Source organism: Phalacrocorax carbo, chromosome 22 (assembly GCF_963921805.1).
Source record: "Phalacrocorax carbo chromosome 22, bPhaCar2.1, whole genome shotgun sequence".
NCBI classification, from domain to species: Eukaryota; Metazoa; Chordata; class Aves; order Suliformes; family Phalacrocoracidae; genus Phalacrocorax; species Phalacrocorax carbo.
Genome location: NC_087534.1, coordinates 2,077,134 through 2,099,910, shown reverse-complemented (window position 1 = coordinate 2,099,910; position 22,777 = coordinate 2,077,134). Strand labels below are relative to the sequence as shown.

General features: G+C 43.3%; 1 protein-coding gene across 1 annotated transcript in view; it reads right to left on the bottom strand.

Annotated features, from left to right (window-relative positions):
* Window positions 1–22,777, bottom strand: part of CSMD2 (CUB and Sushi multiple domains 2) — a 358,465-nt gene that overhangs the window by 316,829 nt on the left and 18,859 nt on the right. The window contains exon 2 of the mRNA XM_064471428.1: window positions 1,213–1,471. Within this exon, the coding sequence (XP_064327498.1) occupies window positions 1,213–1,369 (157 nt within the window). The 5' untranslated portion in view covers window positions 1,370–1,471. The remainder of the gene's footprint in view (window positions 1–1,212; window positions 1,472–22,777) is intronic.

The window sequence follows — 22,777 nt, the reverse complement described above, 5'->3', positions numbered from 1 at the left end:
CTGCATCAGGCTACTTGTACCAGAAAAGCACAACAGAAGCTGCTGGAAAGGTTTTCTCTTGTGTACAGGCTAAATGCTCCTGCTAAAGAAAGGGAAGATATCAGCCAATATTTATCCTTAATTAGGGCTTGTAGGTTTTTTTGGGAGTTTTATACCCTTTCCTAATAGATACTTCCAGTTACAGAACTCCTCAGCTACACTGCAAGAACACTCACAAGGAGCAGTTAATACTTATTCTGGACCCCCTTAGAGGAAATCTGCCTTACATAATAAAATCAGTGTTGTATTCCAGGGAACAAAGTTTTCCAAAAAACAAACACAAAGCAAAACCCAAGAAGGTTTCACACCCATCAACACACAAACACGCATTCCTCTAGCCTAAGATACACCAGACAAGACAAACGTTACTTAGAAACTCTTGGAAATCGGGGCACTGCACAGCGTTGAAAGACGACACTGCCAAACACTCGGCTCTCCCACTCTTCCCCCTCCTACACGCACATAAGAACAGTCCCTAAATATTTGCTGTTTACACCAGAAATAAACTTCAGTCCTTAGATATGCTTTTGCTGTAAGAGCAGTTGTGGAAACTAGGGAGGAGACATATGCAAACTCCCCCCCCACCTTCAAGTCCTCTTTCGCTATCTCTCAAGTCAGTAACTGCATATTTCACAAAAAAACCCATGATGCCGAGGCCAAAGAGCTCATATAGAAGCTATAATCAACTTGAAAGGCAGGAAGAGTAAGAGAAAAGTGCTTCCATCTTCATGCAAGGCATCCTAGATCTATTTTATCAGCTACGGGCAAACACTGGGGTAGTGAAATAATGAATTAAGATGCAAGGGAAAGACAGAGGGGAAAACCGTGATAGCATTTTCCACGGTCATCTTGCATATCATACAGCAACTGTGCACAAATAATTTAGCCCACCAGAGAAGGGGAACAAGATCAAATAAAGCCCCCTTTTATCATCCCATCACTTAAAATTGTTGCTCCCAAAGGATACAGAGGGAAACTATCTCGTACAAAGCTACAATGGTCTGAAGAAAATACACTCCTTATTGAACACTACAGGGAAGCATGTGCTAACACACAGGCATATGCACACACAGAGTGTCATCCCCCCCCAAGGAGGATTAACAGTGGTCCTTTGATCTAAGGAGCAGAAAGAAAAATGCTCCTAAAGTTGCCAGCTTTCTCCATTACACTTACCAGTCACCGAGACAGCCAGCAGCCCCACAGAGAGCAGCAGCACCCGGCTCCAGGAGCTCACTTCCACCGTCATGAGAGCAAAGATCCCCAATTTTCCCCAGTTCCTTCCAAAGCTGCAGCTGCATCCTGGCTTGTCCCATCCCAAGGAAGGTTGCATGTCAAAGAGCAGCAGGAATGGGGCGTGCTGGGGGTTGGTGGTTGTTGTTGGGTTTTCCCCCCTTTTTCTTCCCCTTTGCGATTGGGATAGTCCTCGGCTCGGCTGGATAAAGAGGAGAAAGGAAAGAGGGGGGGGAAAAAAAGCAGGTCAGGCTTGTGATTTTTTTTATTTTTTCAGCCCAGAAAAAAAATCCCACCGCATGGAAGGCTCTGAGCTTCTGCAGCTGGAATGAACCAAGTGTGGCAGCAGCTCGGGGAGAGGAGAGGCAAGGAAAGGAGAGGAGGGCTGGCTCGTCTCTCCCGGTGGCTGTCTCAGAGCCAGCTCCTCGGCATTAGCAGCACACAGTCCCCAGGGATTTACACTTTTTTATTAGCCAGTTGATTAATCGTTCCCATATCTTTGTTCTCCTCTTCACTAAATGCTGGGGAAGGAAGAGGGCACCGGTGTTGTGGTAAGGGGCTGCTCTGCAGCCACCAAATAGATGTGCCTCAGCATTGCTTCCCCAAACCCAGCGCAACCTTCCCACCAGCACCCACCCCACCCGAACCAATAAACCCCAAATTATGCTTTAGGATTATATTTAACAGGAATAAGTCCCACAGCCCCCCATTTTGCAGGGAGCATAGCATAGCATGCATACATACACACACAGGCAGCATCGCGGCTATTAAGACATCTGCCAGAGCAAGGCAGCCTCCCCCCGCACGCCCCCCCTTCCCCGTGCCTCTGTAAACAACTTGATGATATTGACACAATTTTTGTGATGAAGCAAATTTTGTTACGAACACAAGAGATGACAAAAGAGCCAGCCCCAGCCTGCGCCTCGTCCTCGCAGCATGGATCCCAGCCACAGAGCAATACCCTGGCACTGGTGGGACTGGGTGAGAAGGTATTCTGGAGGTGGGCAAGGCTGGGCTGGCTGTGCCCCCTCCACTGAGCATACATGGCTGTAAGTGCTGTCGCCCCTTTGCTGGGCTGGCAAGAGCCATATTTCTCCTCCACCACAGCTTTTTTTTTTTATTTTGAACATCTATTAGTGCATTTGTCCCTGTAGCTGCAACACAAGATGGGGAGGAAAAAAAAATTCAGTCTGTTAAAGCCACATTCAAGGACTTAATTATCTCAGTAATGATGCTCAGATCTATGGGAAAGAAAAATAACTTGAACGTGACACCAAAGCTTAAAAAATTTTAAAAAAGAGACATCCCCAAATATCCTCCCCCTGGGCACGAACCTACTCCAGGGCTCCCCTTAGGTGTGACAGCCAAGCAGCCCCTCTCCCAAAAGCACCGGCCCTGCCAGCGGGAAGGGGGTGCTTCCCAGACCGCAACCCCCTCCTCTCCAGCCCTACCCCCACTTCTTCCCCCCGAGGGAGGCCGAGCCAGGGCAGAGGGAGGCTGCAGGGCCCCCCCACCCCCACGGGGACCGGACCGAGCCCCCCGCACCCACGGCCATGCCACCCATCCCCCTGCCTTAGTGCTTTGCATTTGCTGCAGTTTCTTGATGCAAAACCCCCTTCTTCAGCCTTGTTCCGGTTGCCTTGAATGAGCTTATTTGACAGCTAAAAAACAAATTATATCGAGGGCTTGCAAATCTGTCCCTCCACCCTCAAGTCAATCCTCTTTCTCACTCACTTTCCCCGTGTCCCCTCTGCATTTCAATCCTTCCACTGCCTACATTGTGAACCGATGCCAAGAGCCAAGGCAACCAGGGCTGTTACATGAAAGAGTTGCTTTATGTCTGTTTAAACTGCAGTGTCCTATTCAAATAGACCTTATTGTTCAAAGGCACAGATCCAGATACAAAAGGATCAGAGAACAGGGTACCACACGTCACAGCTTCATACATTGGTTTTCCCTTACACAGCTATTCGCCCCAAAGAATCCCCCCATCCCAAAACTGCATTCAGCTGAAGATGTGACTTGGTTGCTGCACGCCAGCAGGGTACAGCCTGAGCCAAAGTCAGCTAGCCCTGCATCAAGAACAATCTACAGGCATAATCAAGTCATTGAGGAGATACAATCCCACTTTATTCCTGGCTAAAAAATCATATCTATTTCAAATCAAGGGATTCCACCCAAGTAAGTTTCCTTCTCAAACCCACTAAGGTTTAGGGTCAAGCTCTCACAAAAAAAATGCATTGATTTGCTACATGGACAAGACTGATGCACACAGCACAAAGCGCCGCTGCAGTCACCCGCTTCTCTGATCACAACCCATCCCTAACAAGGAGTCATTTGCAGGTTCTGGTGAGCAGCCCATTTCTAACCCCTACCAATCACTCCGCTTCTAACCTTGCAAAATTACCTCTGTACTAGAACAGAAATCCTGCCTTCAGCGTAAGCACCCACCAGGAGACAAGCTCTGCTCGGCACTGCCACCCGCAGTCAGAGCCGGGCTGCACCGAGCCTGCTGCCTTCAGACTTCACCGCCTTCTACAGTCTCCGCAGATATTTAGCCAACTTTTTTATATTGCATTTATCACACTGTACCTCACCCTCCCTGACAGAACAGTCTGATCTGTTCTGATTTTCCTCCAAATAAAATAAACAGTGATTGCAATATCCGAGTTCCAGTTTAACCCATGGAGCTGAGAACAATTCACAGGCATGAACCAAGCCCTCGCAAAGCTTCCTGGAAGAAGAGAAACAGACTCTGACAAAAATCAAGGACTTAAACAGACCGAGTGCTAAAACCTGGCTTTCCCTCTAGTTTTGACACAAAGCCACACCCGTAGGGCTCCTTGCTTTTTCTCTCCCCCTCCCCTCTCCTACACGCATCATGGTCCAAAGAAAGCAGGCAGTGCCCTGGCTCACAAATAAAACCACTCTGGTGATACGAGGAACTACAGAAATCATTCACACTGGGAGTGAGATGATGGGCCCTAAAATTTTAAGTACCACAACTAGCAATTTGGTATGAGGGGAAAAAAAACACCCAAAACATCTTAGTAAATGCCACACGATTTGTTTCATTTATTCTCTCTTAACAACACACTGTCAGTATTTGGGTGAAAAGAGTATTTATCCGGGCACAACCATGAGGTAAGAGATAGCCATGAATAATATCTCTATTAGCAAGAAACTGCAGTCACTATTTAACTTACATGACAGGAGAGTCCAGCTCTGGATTATCTGAAAGGAGGCAAGTACAGAGCCAAGATCTTAGTGTACAGTGTAATGATTTTGGTAGCAAAGAATTCAATACACAGCTGTTGTATCTGAAGGTGTGCACGTCTTGCGTTTAAAAAATATTTTGTCTTGTATTTTCAGACCTAGATTAAGTTTTATAGCCCAACACCCGAAATGCCACAGAGGATGCTGAAAAACTGTGCCCAAAGCAGAATTCTGTAGCCCAGATGCTTAAAAACATGCAAGCTCCAAAACTGAGAACAAGTTCTTTAAGGTGGCTAAAGACATTCTCCCCCTCCATCAGAGGGGCAGAAGTACCACTGTGCTTCTGGAAACATGGAGAAGCTACAGAAGCTCATGACTAGAGACACTGCACCCCCGTGGGCCCGGCTAACCTAGGCGGCACAGAGACTCAAAAGATGTTCACAGCACGAACAGAAGGCGGCCAAGCAGGAAAAAGCTCAGCTATTGAGATGCAAGGCAAAATTAGTCCCTCCTCCTCTTATCTCCTGGTAGCGCAGACTTCTGTGCAGCTTGCTGTAGAGGGTGGATCTCGAGTGGGCTGTGAAGAGTCTCAGGGACACAAACTGCTTGAGCAGGGATGAAACGTGTTGCTAGATTGGTCTCAGACAGGGATGCTGCTCCTCCTCTTTGGACTGTGGCAAAATAAGAGTAAATCACAGAATGGTTTGGGTTGGAAGGGATCTTTAGAGACCATCTAGTCCAACCCCCTGCAGTGAACAGGGACATCTTCAACTCAACCAGGTTGCTCAGAGCCCCATCCAGCCTGACCTGGAATGTTTCCAGGGATGGGGCATCAACCACCTCTCTGGGCAACCTGGGCCAGGGTTTCACCACCCTCATTGTAAAACATTTTTTCCTTATATCAAGTCTAGATCCACCCTCCTTTAGTTTAAAATCATCACCCCTCGTCCTGTTACAGCAGCCCTTGCTAAAGAGATTGTCCCCATCCTTCCTATAGTGCCCCAGGAAAGATGGGGGCAATGCTAAAGCAGGAACACCCCTTCTGTCACACTGCTTCCCTCACACAAGGCCTCTGCTCTTCATCTCACATCAGTGGAAAGATGACGGACAGAGGGCAAGAGAAGGGAAAAGGACCAGAGGGACAGCCCTCTGCCCACCCCACGGGGCTTAACCACCTCCAGACACACGAGAAGGGACGCAGAGCTCAGGTACAGGGAGGCAGGCACAGCCAGTGGTGAGACTGGAGTCTATTTAGAGATTTCTGCTGGAGAATGCTCTCAGCCATGTGAAGGGTCACAACACTGCCGCTTCCATTCCTGCTGCTGGAAGCCCAGTGGATGTTTCCAGCTGTTACCCTTCCTGCCAGACCCCATGGTTCCATGGTTGCCACGGCTCCTCATTACCAACACAAACCACCTCTTTCAAAGAGACGCTTTACAAAGGCAAAGAGGCTGAAAGATGCTCCCTGGGAGGAACAGGTTTCCAACTCCAGTAGTGACATCTGAGGGTCCATTCCCACTGGGACCTTTCCCTAGGCACACCTGGATCCACAGCAACACTCCCGAGGACAGCCTGGATGAGGCCTGCCACAACATCTGGAAACGTGTTCAACAACTCCCTGAAGAGCTGCAGCCCCTATCACTGGTGGCACCGCTGCAGCACCCGCTCTGCTCAGACCTCTCAGGGACCCTTCAAAGGCACAGCATCGACTCCCGGAGCCAGTAAGAGATCTTTAAGTGTTGCCCAAGCTCTGGTGAAAAAAACTGTTGCTTTCCTTTTTGCACCCTTCCAAGCCAGACTCTTGTAACCTGTTGAAATCAAAGCCTGAGGCACAGGGTACATCGATTGCTGTCTGACAGCCTCCCAATGAGGCAAATTATTCCCACTTTTTCCACTATAACCAGTTCTCTTTGGAAAAAGTGTGTCCCATGAAATCTGACTACTTCAAATTCTGAAGCACCATAAGCAGCTGCTGCATTTGCTTCCCCACAACATTTAAAGAAAAACAACCACACACACATCAAAATATTTACAGGAAGAAGTGAAAGCAGCATTCAAAGGAGCAAAATCGAAAATTAAAGTGTTATAAGGAAGCTACTGTAAACAGCCGATCTTTACAAAGAAAAGCTGAATTTAGCACAGAAAAATTTATGCCAAATCATGTTTCACAGGACAAATAATGGAGAGAGGGGGAAGTATGCTCTTCAGATTAATAGGATAATATTTACTGTATGCTCCTGATGCAGAAAAAGTGAAATTTATAAATCCAGCTAAAAAACCATCAGCAAGCATTAGCACATGTCCAGTTCTTGAAGTCCAAACAAAACATCTTGAAAACCTGGCCCCTCTTGCTTGGTACATGAAAGTACGTAAACAGTCATTTAATCTTTAAATAAGACAACTTCACAGATAAGGAAAAAGATAATTTTACAGATGAAGACATGAAGGCACAGAAGGGGAAGTACCTAACACTATGTCAGCTAGGAATTGTGTCCTGGAGTCCTGGCTCCATTCCTTTCTCCTCCATATCCTAGATAAACCAAAAATCTTAAGTCTCCAGAATAAATGCAGGAAGACGGAAACCAGGTAAATCAAAAATAACCAGTGAAGCCCACAGAGTTGCCTATAGTTAAATTATACAGCTAAAATATCTTTACAGTTACCACATGCTCAGTTAGCCAGATATTTTGGTCCTGCTGGTCACTAAGAAGTCTTAGGACAGAAGGCATTATACAAACCACTGAAGAACTATGAACTACTAACAATCTTAACTGTATTCTTTACTAACACATTTTAACTCTTAAATGAGCACAGATCTAGTCTTTAGCAATAAGCCTACTGCAGCAAGGCCAGCCTAACCAACATGACTTCTAGCCCACGCAATCTGCAGTTACCCCGAAACTCGTGCAACAGGCAGAGAGAGCAGATCAACATAGCTTTTGTTTTGGTACTTTACTGTGAGGTTGTCAACTTCAGGACCCCTGTGATGAAGGGAGTGCCTGAGACACAACCACAAGGACCTGAGAAACTCAGCAACTTCAGTTTAGATGAAATTAAAGAGACAGCAAAGTCCAGTGGCTAAAGTACTATCCTTGGGTTCAGAATAATGAACCTCTACACATTGTTCATCTACTGATCGGCTGAGTTACCTCTGGCATCTTACCCGGCCATTACTCTCCGCAATGTTTTCCTGTAATTAGCTAGCAGGCTCTTCGGGATAAAAGTACCCTCTGCACACACACCCTTACAGCAGAGCACATTGATCATCAGTTGCTCAAAGACCCCAGAGTCATTGAACCTTCCAACAATAGCCGAAGTGTTAAAACCAAATTACTGTACAGAGCTCAATGAACTGCTTGAAGATGGAAGCAATTCGAGTGAGACAGCCCTAGGTCAGGTTTCCACCCTTTGAGGTAGAAGCTTCTGTACCCTACCATGGCTGCCTCTATTACTCCTGAAAGACTTACAGAAAGACAGATTAAGGAAAACCTCTCTGTATATACCAGTTGTCAATAAATATGTTACCCAATTCATCAGCTGCAATAGCATCAGCGGCCAAAGATTATACCATGTGAACTTGCTCAAATTAGCAATCCTTAATTACTTTAAAATATTGACTTATGCAAATGGCTAGTATGCTCATTTTAAAATATATCTGAAATCTGTTGAGCAAACAACAAGTTTCACCTTCCTGGTTTTGTTCTGAAGCATTTGAATACAGAAGAGCAAGTCATTGTGAACAGCCAGAGCAGGTGGTGGCAGGAGGAACCTCTTTTGTTGAGGATGTCACTGTTTACCAACATAAAGGAGCTTATAATCTTCCATGAGAAGAGGACAAAGCTCCATAGGCAAGCATCAGAACATGACATGCTGCATTCACATCTTCAAACATAGGCAAATACAGGACTCCAGTAACCTAATGCGTAAGGTCCAAGAGAGACACGGGGCACAGTCACCACCTCAACTCTAAGTCTTTTCAACTACAGTCAGGGCACAAATGGCAGGAGGTTGTGCAAAGCAGTAAGAGGGAACACAAAGAATACAAAATCTGAGTAAGAAATATGGAATTGAGTAAGAAGTTGCAGAATCGGGGCTGCAGACTGTGAAGCCAGAAACCAGAAAGATGGAGTGAAAAGTTGCATGAAATAAGCTGTACTCAGAAATAGCCTAACAATTTTCTATTTGCATATCCACAGTATAAATCCATTGAGGTTTTCATTAAAGAGAATATCTATGTTCTTTAAAAATAGGGGGGAAGCAGCACCCTACTAATTACAGTGATCCTATGATTAGATATAATTAGATACATTTACAATTTAGAATTCCCTAATTTTAGCTGTTTATGAACCATATATGTATCTATACGGCGGATGCACAGAGCACCAGTCTTTCCCTCAAGCTAAGAAGAGTAAATTGATTATACATTAAGTTATTGAACGCACTCGGACATGAAAGAGCAAACTGGAATTTAAGTCAGTGTTTTGAGTAAGTAACCACAATGGGCACTAACTGGTTACCTGCTCAAAATACCACGATAGGCACTTAGGTGTGCCTTAACAGAACACAAAAACTGCTTTGACAGCAGTCCCACTCTAAGGTCCCAGAGGAATTCGGTGGGTATAGGGGTGCTTTGTGATGCACCCTACAGATTAAACCATCTGACAGTCATCCCCCTATATGGAAGAGGGTTAATGAGCTACAAATACTACAACACCCAGCCCTGCTAAAGCCCTACAGGTCATAACTGAACTGTGATGACAGGTAAGTCTAAGGAAGTTCAGTCCCTCACCCAGCAAAGATCTAACAATCCACTGAGCCCTGGAGGTGGAAACCATGCAAAGCTGGAGCCTGGAGAACAAACAAGGCTTCTCCCATTAGGGACACAAAGCATAAAATCCAGAAAACACTTTTCATGTCCAGAATCATGGGCTTAAATCTTTGACAAGTGACATGAAAACCACCACAGGGCTTAGCTATGTAACTGAGTATGGCTTCTCCACTTTACAGACTGTTGTGAGGATAACTTCAGTAATGATTACCAACTGCTCTAATACTACAGCACAGGGAGCCATTTAGTTCTTCCTCCTGGCGAGTGTAACCCAGCTCAAAGCATGTTTAACTCATTCACACCCACTGCCAGCAAAGAATCACCTTGTCTGACACAAAATCTAGACTTTGTTTACAATCAAAGTATATTTTTGCCCACAGATATTTTAAGCATATATTATATAATCATTCTTTGCATACCTATATTGCTGTCATCCAACTTTGCTTCAGTTATTCTTGGATAGATGCATTAAATAAATTAAGAATTCTTCCCCCCACCCCCTTATGTGACTCTTTGGAAAACAGCAAAGATGACATTTTATTCTGATTAAGAAGGAATACTTGAGTCTTACATAGAACACTAATGAAAGAAAAATGAAAAGTTTAGTGGGAGTCAAGAAAAGTAGCTCAATTTTAAGTCAAACCTCCTTTAACAGGAGCCATATTTCACTTTCTTACAGTGACTACTTGCTAGATGAACCAGAGGGACTCGAAAGCATATACAGAACAATGATTGGAAACAGAGAAAGGGAGATGAAATTAAGAGCTCTTTGTGACACTCAGCTTTCTGCTAAACCTGTTATCACCAGCCTTCTCCGTTCAGCAAAATCCCCCAGCAGTTCCAAGGGGCTGGAGGAAGGCAGCGCGGCAGGCACTCACAGCGTGGCAGACAGCAAGGCAGAAGTGCCACTTCTACTGAAATACCCCGGCACTGCCAAAGGTGCCGGCAATCAGGTCACAGCTGAGGAGGCAAAGGTAGTGAAGGAGTTCACACAAAATACCATGTTCAGCTCCGCCAAGTGTAGTACAGCTGTGTCATTGGCAACAACAGCAGACAGCCAAGCCACAAGCAAGATGCAGCAACTCCAACTCCAACCATTTGCAAAGATTTGCTCCAAAGCTGATTCCGATGCAGTCACAAAGAACCCAGGTATGGATGTGGGCATGGTCCTTGAACATCGGCTGGGAGTCATGGGAAAATGATGACATAAACCAGGAGCCATTGAAAAACAGATGGCAGGAGCTGGTCAAGCATCACCGCGACATTTGCCCTACGGTGATGTCCTTTCCAAGCTTTGTGCAAAAGACTAAAGACTACTGAACTAATCTTTTCCATTCAAGAACTCTCATTTTATACTAGGATGCTGGCATCTCTCTCCCCTCTAACTAGCACCTATCCAGCGTCCTCACATGTTGAAACAGAGTAGATACAGGAAGGTCATGACCATGGAGATTTACGTATTTGGTCAGTAGTTTCTAGAAGCCAGTTTCTGGGGTTTAAGGTGGAGTTTTTCGGGTTGTTGCACTCTTTTTTTGCAACATCATGATTTTTGGCTTCCTAGTGTGAGACATTTAAAAGATCCCAACAGCCACAGAGTATTGATAGCTACATTCCTTGAAGCATCTTAGATTAGACAAAAACAATGGTGCATGTCCAGATCCACTGTTTAAGCTTCTGGACTAGATTTATCAGTCTGGAGACTTATGACACAATCAACTTACTCTCTGCTGTAATGCCCTTATGGCAGAGAATTTTGAGCTTTGGGCAAAGATTCTTGTTCTATTCTTACAATTTCATTCGTTCTTATGGCTCACACAATTACCTTTATTCCAGGTCCTGTGGGTCAGAGTCTGATGGCCCTACAAGTGAATTTAAACTGCTAATTGCTGAGTTTGGGTCTCTGCGTTACAGAACTATAGCCTGCAAAAGTAGCGGGTATCTTGAACAGATTTTGCTTACAGGCAAAACATGTCCTCCTAATTGCAAATGTTCAACAGATTAATGAAGAGAATGCATGTTTATAAATTATCTTTAACCTTGTTTTGTTTTACAGTAACTACTGCAACATCGGATAAAAAAAGTGTTAAATACAATGCAAGTACTTCAGGCTTTTCTACTTCAGCGACCACAGCATTAAATCAGCCAGTGTGGCAGAGTCTGAGCTTCCCTCCACTTCCCATCTTTCCCAACCACTCAAACTTTCCACAGTTTCAGGTAACGTAAGAGAGACCCTTGTTTTGTGAGAAGGTAGAAGAACACTCCCAGGCCTATATTGACAGATCAGGGCACTATCTGCTGCTATTTTGCAGGCTGCTTTCTGATTTATAGGGTAGAAGAAGAAACCAGATTACTATCCTACTACAGTAAGTTACATTAAGTGGCTTTGTGTTATAAACAAAGCTTTAAAAGCACATGTAATGCAGTCCTCTGAGATAGCTGTGATGATACCAAAGGACGATGTACTCTTGACACAGATACTGAATGTTGACCTCTCTCAGCCTTCATTAGTTTCCATTTTTACCTTGTTGTTACAAATATTTTACCTTTACTTACAAATATTTATTTTCACGTAATAACTCATGTGATTGCCCTGTTTACAGACTGGGATAGTGCATTCTTAGTCTAGTGAAACAGGACTTCATGTTAAAGTAAAAAAGCCAGCTGAGATTAGGAAGAAGCTCAATGCTTAAGTTGAAAGAAATAAAAGAATAAATACTGGGAATCCCATGTAGCCATGGTTTTCTATGGGCTATGCTCCCCTAGTTCCCTTTAATCCTCCCTACCTAAAAAAGCAACCCACAAAACCCACACCAGACCAAGCTGTGGTTCTCCAGCAGGACTCAATTCACCCTATGAGCTGTCAAAAGTCATCACCAGCATGTTACAGAAGACAGAGGGTAGAGATGCATGACCCAGAGCACGTGTGTTTTGCCAGACTAAACTCCCTTGGAACATTGCAGTCCAAGAATTTTCACTTTTTCCATTAAGTCAATGATTAGTTAGCACAACAGATAGCACCTTCGCACAAGATGAGTGCACAACCCACCCACCAGTCAAACAGGGAACTGAGTATTTTCCCAGGCAGAACAGAGCTACAGCATGGAAAGCAGACTCCTATTCCGGTGGTCTCAGACTTCAGGAGACAAAGAGAAGACTTTTACTCAAAGCTAAGAAATACACTTATCTCATCCTGGTTTCTTTGGGCATAACATTCCCCTAAAAAGCTTACACAGAAGTAATAAATGGACCAACTCAGACTGTTCCAAAAATCATGCCTTACCTATGCTTAACAGGGTCCATACCCTCAGAGAGCAGAGATCCTGTATCAGCAAGCTCTGCACCCTTCCTTTGGATGCTATTCAAGACAGGTGTGTTTAAATGGTTATGAATATGCTTCAATTTGCAGAACACAGATGCTAAGCACAACAGATTAGAGCGGTTTGTCATGTGCCAAGACTGACGTTGGTGCCATTGCGAAAATAGATTTGGAGACAAGATGCTGAACTGGTGTGAGTTAATACAGTTTGCTGGAGCACTGTGTATTCCAAATAGCTCAAGAAACAGCCTTGAGCCTCTAACTGAAAACATGTATTGCTTATGCTCTACTTCTGTATAAAACCGTGTGTCTGAAAAACTATTTTTGACAAGTCCAGTTTCCATTTATAGGGTTATTGCCTTGTCAGTATTCCTGTCCCACTTTGGGTTTTGATGTATGCTATTTCTTTTTCCTCCCCAGGTAGCTCCGTATAGCCCACAGCAGGTTTTCCAGGCACCTTACACTCCAATCTTGAACTGCATTGCTCTGGTTCAGCCTGGTTATCCATACCTGCAGAGGACCCTGCCCACGCTATCCAGCAGCATCCAGGATCTATCCCCAATGGCAGGCGATGGGATCCAGTATCCATTTGCTCCTTCCTATGGGTATGGCCATGCAGATTTGCTTTGGTTTTTTTTCCAGTAATTTAGGGAGAGTTTGTTAGTTGCTGTAAACTTGCACAGAGCTAAAGATTTAATTGGCAGTTGGGTTTCCCAGTTACATTCCCACCAAACTCCACATCTGATCAAAAGACAAGATTTACTATAAGGTCTAAATTCTGAAACAGTTTTGATACAAAACCAGAATAATTAGTTTTGGGTGAATGAAGCTGAAACACTGTGCTATGGGAGATGCCACCTACAACTTCCAATCAATATAATGCATAAAAAGCATAAACACTTTAACTTTACAAAAATGAAATGCTTTAACATGATAGAAACCAAAATATTTTGACACTGTCAGAATGAAATTAAAGGATTCATTGTGATACCTTTCTATAAAAACTGTCATTAAAAATCAACATGTTCCAAGGGTCTGGTAAAATAATCTGGAGATTCAAGTTCGATATATCATCTGTTAAATGCTTATGGGATAGACAGGAATAGCACATACTTCCCCCCAGATCACCTTCCCAGAAACCATATTACACATCAAAAAAAGCAGATAAATTATTCTAAGAGCCCCATTATTAGGAAGGAAAAGAAGTAATTTGGAAGTTAGACGTAATCTCCTGAAGCTTGGCTCAATTTCTTTCTCTTTTAGGTTTAGTCCTACACCCGGAGGAGCTGTGACGACTAGCTTGAACTATTTTTCCAGTGAGGGCTATGTAGAATTTTAAGTGAACCCAGTTTTCCTATCCTAGTATTCAGAGAAAAACCTGCTATCTATTATAAATCCTAGAGTCCTATAAGGATTTCATGTTTTCCCCAAAGTGAACATTTCCATCTAGAATAATCCCCTATGATTTATATGGTAAGAAACAGCTGCATGACAATTCAACTGAAATAAATTTTGTTTAGGATGACAGAATAAGAAGGGGCGCTTTTTTTGTTTTGGAAGATGGAGACAAATAATAAAGATGTTTTATTTATGACAAATGCCTGAGCTGCTTGGAATTGAGTGTTGGTGCAATAAAGATGGTTGATAGAAAAGAGTCTTGGCTGCAAATTCCAGAGATAGTAACTTCAGTTGTATATTCAAAGTGAGATCAACACAAACACATTCAACAGCTTCATGCATGACATGTTCCTGTCTTATTACCTCAAACTCTAATGCTAATCCAGACGGTAATCTGACTTTTACTATTAAAGAAGATCAAGCCCTAAAGCTTGTTTGGAGAATCCTGTTTCACTACATTCCCTTGGTCATTGAACTCAGGAGTTTCAAGGCTCTAACTTTTGACAGTGAACCTTTGCCCCTGCAAAATACCTTCTGCTTCCTCAGAGCCTGCACTATTACTGCAAAGCCAGGGCAGGCGGCTTCCTCTAGACAGTGACTACAGCTATCCCGCTGCTCTATTTCAGCCACACTTTGCTGGGTCAGAAGTAGAAGAGTGATTACATGGGATTCTGCAGCCTGCATGATATATGTCAGAACAGATTACCACAAAAGTCTCTCCCAGCCTTAAAACTAGCAAATAAGGTCTCAGTCACACAGATCTGACAGCTTGCAATCATCCAGCCCTATGCCCAGTAGTATGCAAGCCAGACTGCTCTTAAATTCAAGGAGACATATTTATACTTTCCTTAAAAAGGATATTGCACCCATACAAGTCAAGATGTGACATTAACTCTTTACACCAGTTAACAAAAGCATGGGTATCTCACAAATAGTTACAGGTCCTGCAAAACAGAGCACCATTCATTCCTGGAGGAGCCAGTGGGACCAAATATGCTTAACCTCTGTAGGCAGCCAAAGCACTTTGAGAGGACAGACTTCAATAGTTGCTCATAATTCAAACAAAAGGTAGAGCATCCTTCCAGTCACTGAGCTTTAGACTTGGCCCCAGATACACACACCCCATATTTTTTTTCTCTCCTCCCAGTAAATAAAACTAATCTTGTAACTTTAAAAAATTTAGCTCTTCCTTCCCTTTAATCCTGTTTAATGTAAATAGTACAGCTTAGCTGTGTAGACTTAGCTGAAGCTAGTAAAGAATTCACATGGAGTATGTTTACTCTTGCAAGGTTGATAAACAATCTTACAGCGATCCTTCAGTTGACATTTTGCACATTATAATTAGTTTCCTCCTCTTCTCACTGTTCTTTGCACACTGCATCAACATCTATTTTGGGTTACCCAGATGGCTGAGGTGATCTAGGACAATTTATAATGAGAAAATCATCCTTTGGCAAGATGAGCCCACTAGCCCTTTTTTCTCCACATACCGCTGTAGGCCAAAATTTCAACTAAGATAAATTACACAAGCAATTTGGAACCTCTAGTGTTTCCACAAAGCATCAACATTCTTCACTCTCCTTGCCTTGTGGGTAAGGTGACAGGTTGATAACATAACACAACCTGAAAGACTGTTCAAGTAATACCAAGGCAGCCAGGAGAAATCAAAGCTGAAGCCCATATATTGCTTACAAACTCCCACCAGTGTCAGCAACAACGATCTCTCAGTTCCAATGCACCTCGTAGCCAAAGAGCCTAGAAGAGGGGACGCCCTAGTATAGAGACCACATTTGACATTTCACCAACACTTGATTTGTTAGTGACAAGTATCCCAATCAGATATACCATTACTGTACCACAGTTCAGGCTAGAAATCTGTGTGATCCCTTCAGGGAACGGAAGATTAGCTGAGATGCAAAAATTAGTCCCTCCAGGGTCCTATGAGGAATGAGGCCACAGGACCGTTAAGGCACAAGTGGTCTAAATTGCAGCTGTATCCCTCAGTAACACTAGCACACTAAGGCAGGACTGCACGGGTGTTCTACCCAAAATGCTTGCCTTGTTTTCAGCACAGGATCAAAGATACCTAATGAAGATGCTTGTCAATATTTTTCTTTCTTCCCCATTATTCAACAGATGGCTGTGGGCCCCATGCATAGCTACACAAGTATTCTGGTTCTCAGGAGCTTTTAGCTCATTCTTGGAAATCCACAGTTCCAGCCTGCCACAACACACTTCTCCCAAACCTCTAAGAGGCAGGAAAGGGAAATGAACTCCATTTTACAAATAAAAAGCTAAGTTCTGGGAAATGAGAGCTCAAGGATTTCAGCCGTCCAGTTTAAGGGCACTAACTGCAGGCAGTCAAACAAATTCTCAGGAACAGAAACCAGTATCTAGAAGGCACAAAATTCACATACAGTTTTCCTCTAGTTTGACCCTTTTTGCAACTCCCTTCTAGTGCATCCCATTACTACTTGGTGTCACATGCAGCTCCCTCACCAAATCCTTATTCCTTTTTTAAGTCAGCCCTTAATTTTTCTGGGTGCCTGCTGCAACACACTCCATATCGTCTATTATTTCTGTTACAGGTTTCCTTTCAGAAAGGAATTTTACAGGACAGAATAATTTTTACTTTTTTTTTTTTTTCCAAAACCTAAACTTGGATCAGGTTTTGCTTTGGCTAAAGTCAGATACTTTCCACCCCAGTAAATTCCCATTTTCTTTAAGTAGAATAGAAGCTTGGATATGTCTGCTGTTAAATCCACTGGCTGTTTTTCTACAATATTCCTAATGCAATTAGCATAACAAGATAAAGGAATCAAGTCCTTTTCCATTTTTCTTCCTTTATAAGAGGACTGATGACAAACTGGGAATCAGAATTTGTATTGAATTACATTTGCCACAAAAAGAGTTCATTAAGTAATAGTACATAATAAAAATCATCTGTCAACTTGAAGGATAGACCAAATCCACTTAACGAAACAGCTGGTTATTTTCTAGAGCACTCTATAGCTCATAAATAGTCAATATGAGCAAGGAGAAAGACTAAGACAAAGGGAAATAAGGAACAGTTCCGATATTAGCACGCTAGGCCACCGTTTCAAGGCTCTTGTCTTCTGCACAGTCATAGCATGACTGTAGGTAAGACTTTGCCCAGGGTACCCCAATTTCCCCTTTACTATAGTGGTGGCAATAGCTCTTTTCACCAGATAAAGGATTATGAGGCTAAGGCATAACAGACCGTGAGATGCTTCACTGGCTGGAGCATCATCAGGCAACCTCAGTTTCTCACTCTCCAGCATACCAAATGGCCCTGATGACAATGGGCCAGGGTCACATTTCCTGCCGCAACTCCACCCACAAGGCTGAAGCTGCACTGCCATGCCTGGCAGAAAAGCATCACTGCTCCCAGCCTCCCCAGCCAGAAAACTCAAATGTAAAGGTGCTTCTGACTTGCAAAGTGTGTGCTCTCAGCAGCAGATCTGGGAAGAGAAAGCAGAAGGATCAATGCTAGTCCTTTGCTCTAACAAGCCGTATTGGCTCCTGACAGAAAACTTGCCTCCCTTTCCACATTCAGCTCACTCACTGAATAATCCAAACCCATGCAAACCATCTGCGTGGCTTTGGCTCAAGGGATTTGTTCCAAGATCCTTGTAGTCCCACAACATGCCACTTTTACTGTAAGAGTACTACAGGTAACATTCAGTACCACAGAGAGCTTGTTGGGAACAAAGGTCACCCGTCACATGGCGTTGCTATGAACCTCCAGTGCCCTTCTTGCATGTATTTAACACCACAGTCTCAGAAGAGCCAAAAGGGTCAGTTTCATTTTAATCTTGTTGACTCCTCACCATTTACAGATTTATTATAAGACACATTTTGAGTCATCCTGTTCTTCCACATATCTACAGAAGTTTTATCCAGCAGATTTATACAGTGCTTTAATACAGTCTCAGAAGAGAATGGCTGTAGAGGCCCTATTGCAGCCTATACTCGACTGGGCACTAGGTCCTTCTCAGGCAATCAACCAACCAGAACTAAACTCAAAACCAGTTATGAATGTTAAAAATAATCTGTTATGCTGTTCTGTTTGAAAGTCTCACATTGCAACAGTCAGGATGGAAAACCCAGGCCCAGCAGGGTGACAGTCACGGTGGAACCAGCCCAGCCGCACCCTGATCCAGGCAGAACTTCGGAGCTTTATGAAATCTCGAAGTACAATGAGCACAGAGATGCCAGTCACTATGCTAAACCCCTGTGTGCTTTTTCTGAAGCAACACTCATGTCCCAGGTCAGCCTTGCCTCACACAGCTTTTCAGAGAACTGACATGCAGAGGTGAATGCTACCATAAGAAAAATAAACTTATTTCAAGTCTCATCAAGCCCATGTAAATCAAGCCCAGAGCCTAGCCAAGCATGCTAACAGTTTCCCCTCCTCCTTCTTCTTTAAACTCTGTCTCCTCAGAAGCGTTTTCAAGTAGTCTAGGCTTACCTGAATTCCTTCCAAAATATTCACATTCAAGTTCTACAGATCCCAGTTACTTACACATGGGATGACAGTGAAAATGGAAACCTTGTATCAGGGGCTGTAAAAACTTCCTGCCTGTCTCGCACTATTCTTATACATAATCATATCAAAATACAATCCACATCTTTTGCCCTAGGTCATCTTCCCTCAGTGTAGAAGAGGGAGCAATCTGGCTTTGCAACGTATATTACTTTACAATGACCCTGTATTGTGAAGGTATTTGTTTACATATACAATAACTGGCATTACTTTTTTAGTACACAAAGCCACCATCAGCATTATCAGGGTCTCTAGAACTGCTGTGTCCATTAGCTGCTAGAACAGGCCAGAAGCCATTGCAGTTACTGCCTTTAAACACAACACTTCTTCCCCTTTCAAATATGCCCTGATATAGCCCTGCTGACTGGCAGATCTCCTCACTGAGTAGCAATAGGTTTTGTTGAAGACCTTCCCCTTCCCAGGTAAAAATCCTACCCCTGCTGCCCCAGTAAATACAGAATGTACTGGAGGATGCAACAGGCACTTGTAGGAGCTGCAGACACCTGGAATTACACTATTACTTTGGAGACAGAGCCATCTTCATCTGTAGGCATGGAACAGCGTTTCTCTCCCTTTCCTCCAAAAGTCTCACGCAGCTTGTGTTGCTACCACTGCAGTTTTTCCAGAGTTGTAGCTCCAGCTATAAACTTTTACAAAATTAGCTTGCATGGTTCCCAAGTCCATTAAACTTAAGATAATGTGGGGAGGGGGGATTGATTGAATAGCTATTAATCAAAGGGTGAGTTTTATTCTTGTGATGTCATAAGCTGCAGAAATAGAGCTCAAGCAGTTTATTAAATTACAGGAATGCCAAGAAAAATAGATAGCTTTAATAATACATTTTTGCCTATCTGTTATATTTTATATGTAGCTTGCAGAAGAGAATTAAAGAGTTTTCTACCATATAAAATTGCCATTTAAAGGGAAAAAAAAACCCAAAATAGATTCTGTCACTGATAGAGAATACAATTATTCTAGGCTAAAAAGTTTATTGCTTTGCTAACATGTGAGATTCCTGCAGTTCAGAGCCTATGGAAGAGGAGGGGAGATCGTTCCAAGAAAAGAAATAACCTCTGAGCTTAAAAGCTCGAGTGTATTAGCTAAGAACGAACAGCAAGCACATGGGTGTCTCATACAGGCAGGCCTGTCTTTGAGGGAGAAAGCTCTCTGCCTAGCAAACCCTCTATCACCCTCACAGGCTGGGCCCACCACAGTACCCAAGTCTAGCAGATGTTACTAGAGCAACGAAGTGCTGGGCTGCCCATGGATTGCAGCAGCGACAGGTTAGCAGAGCCAGCCAAAGGAGGAAGGGACTGGGCCAGAAACCTCCGCTCTTCACCAAGATCCAGCCCAAGAACAAGGTGATGCGTCTCCGAGGCCAGACAGCTTTTATAAAAACCTGTTTGCATGAAGAGCATTGCTGCTCACTACTCACAGCTACTCTTCAGCAAGGACAGCCTTCCTCCTCTTAGCTACTTTAACTATTTCTACCTATTAACAGTTCAAGAAGCATCCCTCTATATAGTCCCAGGCCCACCAAAATCCAACTACCTCATTTTTATTTTTCTCCCTCCATCCTCCTTCCTCTCAATCTCCAAGACTCTTCTGTGATTCAGATTAAGCACACCCATCCCAACTCTTGCAAACTGCAAATTGAGTCATATTATCTTGATGGCAGGCTTCCAAAGAGAATGTTCAAATAGCATTGATGAACTGAATTTCTTTCCTCTGGGAACAGGACTCAAGAACACTACCAAGGGACGTTGTCCTGTGATTTAGGATGTGCTATGTCTAGCATAACGAGTAAACATGAAAATCTGAACCCATGCCCTTAAGAATTGTGACGCTTCAAAATGCTACAAGGAGAAAGTCTTGCAAGTTTGAGATGGCTTATTTCTGTTGATGAGCCAGAAGCCAGTTTCCACATCTTAAATTCCTTCAGTCTCTCAGCTGTACTTTATATATTGCTCTCCAAAACATTGTCTTGCAAAGATAGACATGGGTAATTATATTATACTATTAGAATCTCTTAGTAGGGAGCAGACTACATCAAGTCTATATTTATCAATCTCACTGCAACTGCATGGGGGTGGTGTCTATGCTATTTAACAAGTAAATCCAGCTGACAGAACACTGTGGTTAGGGATAGCCCAAGGTTAAAGAAGCATACTTACAAACACATCCAAATGCTGGTATGCGAATTTAATCTCCTTTTCATATTCACCTCTCAGAAACATGCCCCTGTTAATCTTTCACAGATGCTTCTGCAAAAGCAGGGCTCATCAGAAATGAAGTATCTTATTGAACATGCACTCCTCTCACCTCTGAGAGGAGATTTTGTCTCCTGGGATGAGGGAAGTATCCAGCTGAGGAAGTGGACAGCAGGAAGCAGTCTATATACATTTTAATGTTTCACACAGTGCTTTCCTGTTGCCATGATCTATGAAGCTCTCTGCTTCAGCATTCAGACGTACACACAGAATATAAGGCTAGAAGGAAACTACAAAGGTCACCTGGTCCATCTCCCGCCCTAAAGCAGGAGAAGCATTCCATGAAACATCTGCCTAGATGAGGTATAGATGGTTGACATCAGTAAAGCTGATCCTGCCTTGAGCAGAGAGATTGACTAGATGGTTCATTGCACATGTAAGTTATTCATGATACGTGGCCCATCATCTTAACAAAAAGGAGACCAACTGTTCAAAGCGCCCTTTCCAAACATTCCCTGCCAACACATCTTGTCCCTATACAGTGACTAAGACCAACACCTACCTTGTCTGTGCAACTCCCCCCGTATGTCCTGTAACCTGCCTACCTGAGGAAGGGTTAACTAAACTAGGCACACGTACCCCCACAAGCATTTTACCGAAGGCTGCAATTAATGGTAAACAATGGCTTTTTTTTTTTTCATTAAAGCAAGACTGAATAATTTTCTTAAAGACAAATCAGTTAAAACTTAGTAATTCAGTGGCTTGTCCACATACTTCCTATACTATCTTCTCTAGTAAGTTTCTAACCCAACCCTGCTTTCCCTGCAGATTTTGGTGCCTAGCGTTCTTATTTTCTCCAGCTCATTTGTTCAAACTGAAGCAGATGAGTTTTAGTTGAAAGCTTACTACCAACTTGGCTTCTAAACTCCTGGCCCATAAAGACAGATTTTGATGCCAGCTTCTTGCATTAATGAGAAACCGTATGAAGTTTGTTGCCACTGGTTATGAAGAGTCTGACATGGATTCCAAAAAAAGGAAGAAGGGAAGGAATATTTTTAACTCTGGTCACTAAGCGTTCGAGTTCTCTGCACTTCACATATATTGGCACAACTCAGGATGAGGAGATACAGTGCAATTTTCATGAAGTTGTAGTTCTGGCAGAAACTTCTACATTACCCTTCCCAAGCCAGAAAAGTGTTTTTGTCACAAAGTCTTTTCCAAGACTTCAGCTAACACACATTAACTCAAACACCCAACTCACTGAAGCAACACAAACCTATAAAGGCTGCAGAGACTCTTTTGACCCTTCGACGTTCTCTCCAGGCCTCTTTAACTGGATGATCCCTTTCCTTGCTGTAATTGCTCACACAGAGGTTTACTCGAGCAGCTCACCAACACCCATGAGTTCTAACACATTGTAAACAGTTTGCAGACTGCATCACACCTTATGTAGCAGTAGGAGGCTGAAGGGCTGAGTGTCTCAGCCTCTCTCCCCTAGCTCATCCCACCATCATGCTCAGGAAAGGATCCACACCTGCTGTAAGACCTTCCTACCAGGGCCTGGAATTAAAAAAAAAAAGGAAAAATGTAGCTACTCGTGCTTTAAAAAGACTGGCTCAGACTACTAATAATTCTTAATGTACACAAGCAACACTAAAATATTAATTTTACAGCAGAGCACATCTGGATAAGCGCAAGCCTCACGGAGTAAAAAAGCTTCACAAGACAGTGTGATATTATTGTAGGTAATGGAATAGCGAGCTGAAAAAACCAGATCAACTGATCTTGCTACTTCAGCTCCATGGGGATTTTTTTAAACATACAATTTGTTATCCAGTCGTTCTTTTCCAAGGGGCTTATTCCACCACTCATTTGTATGGGCTTAAAATGGGGATCCATGGGGTGGGTGTGTACTGTTACATCCCTACCTTAATAAGATATCTTGCATATTACATGAGTCACTGATAAATGCC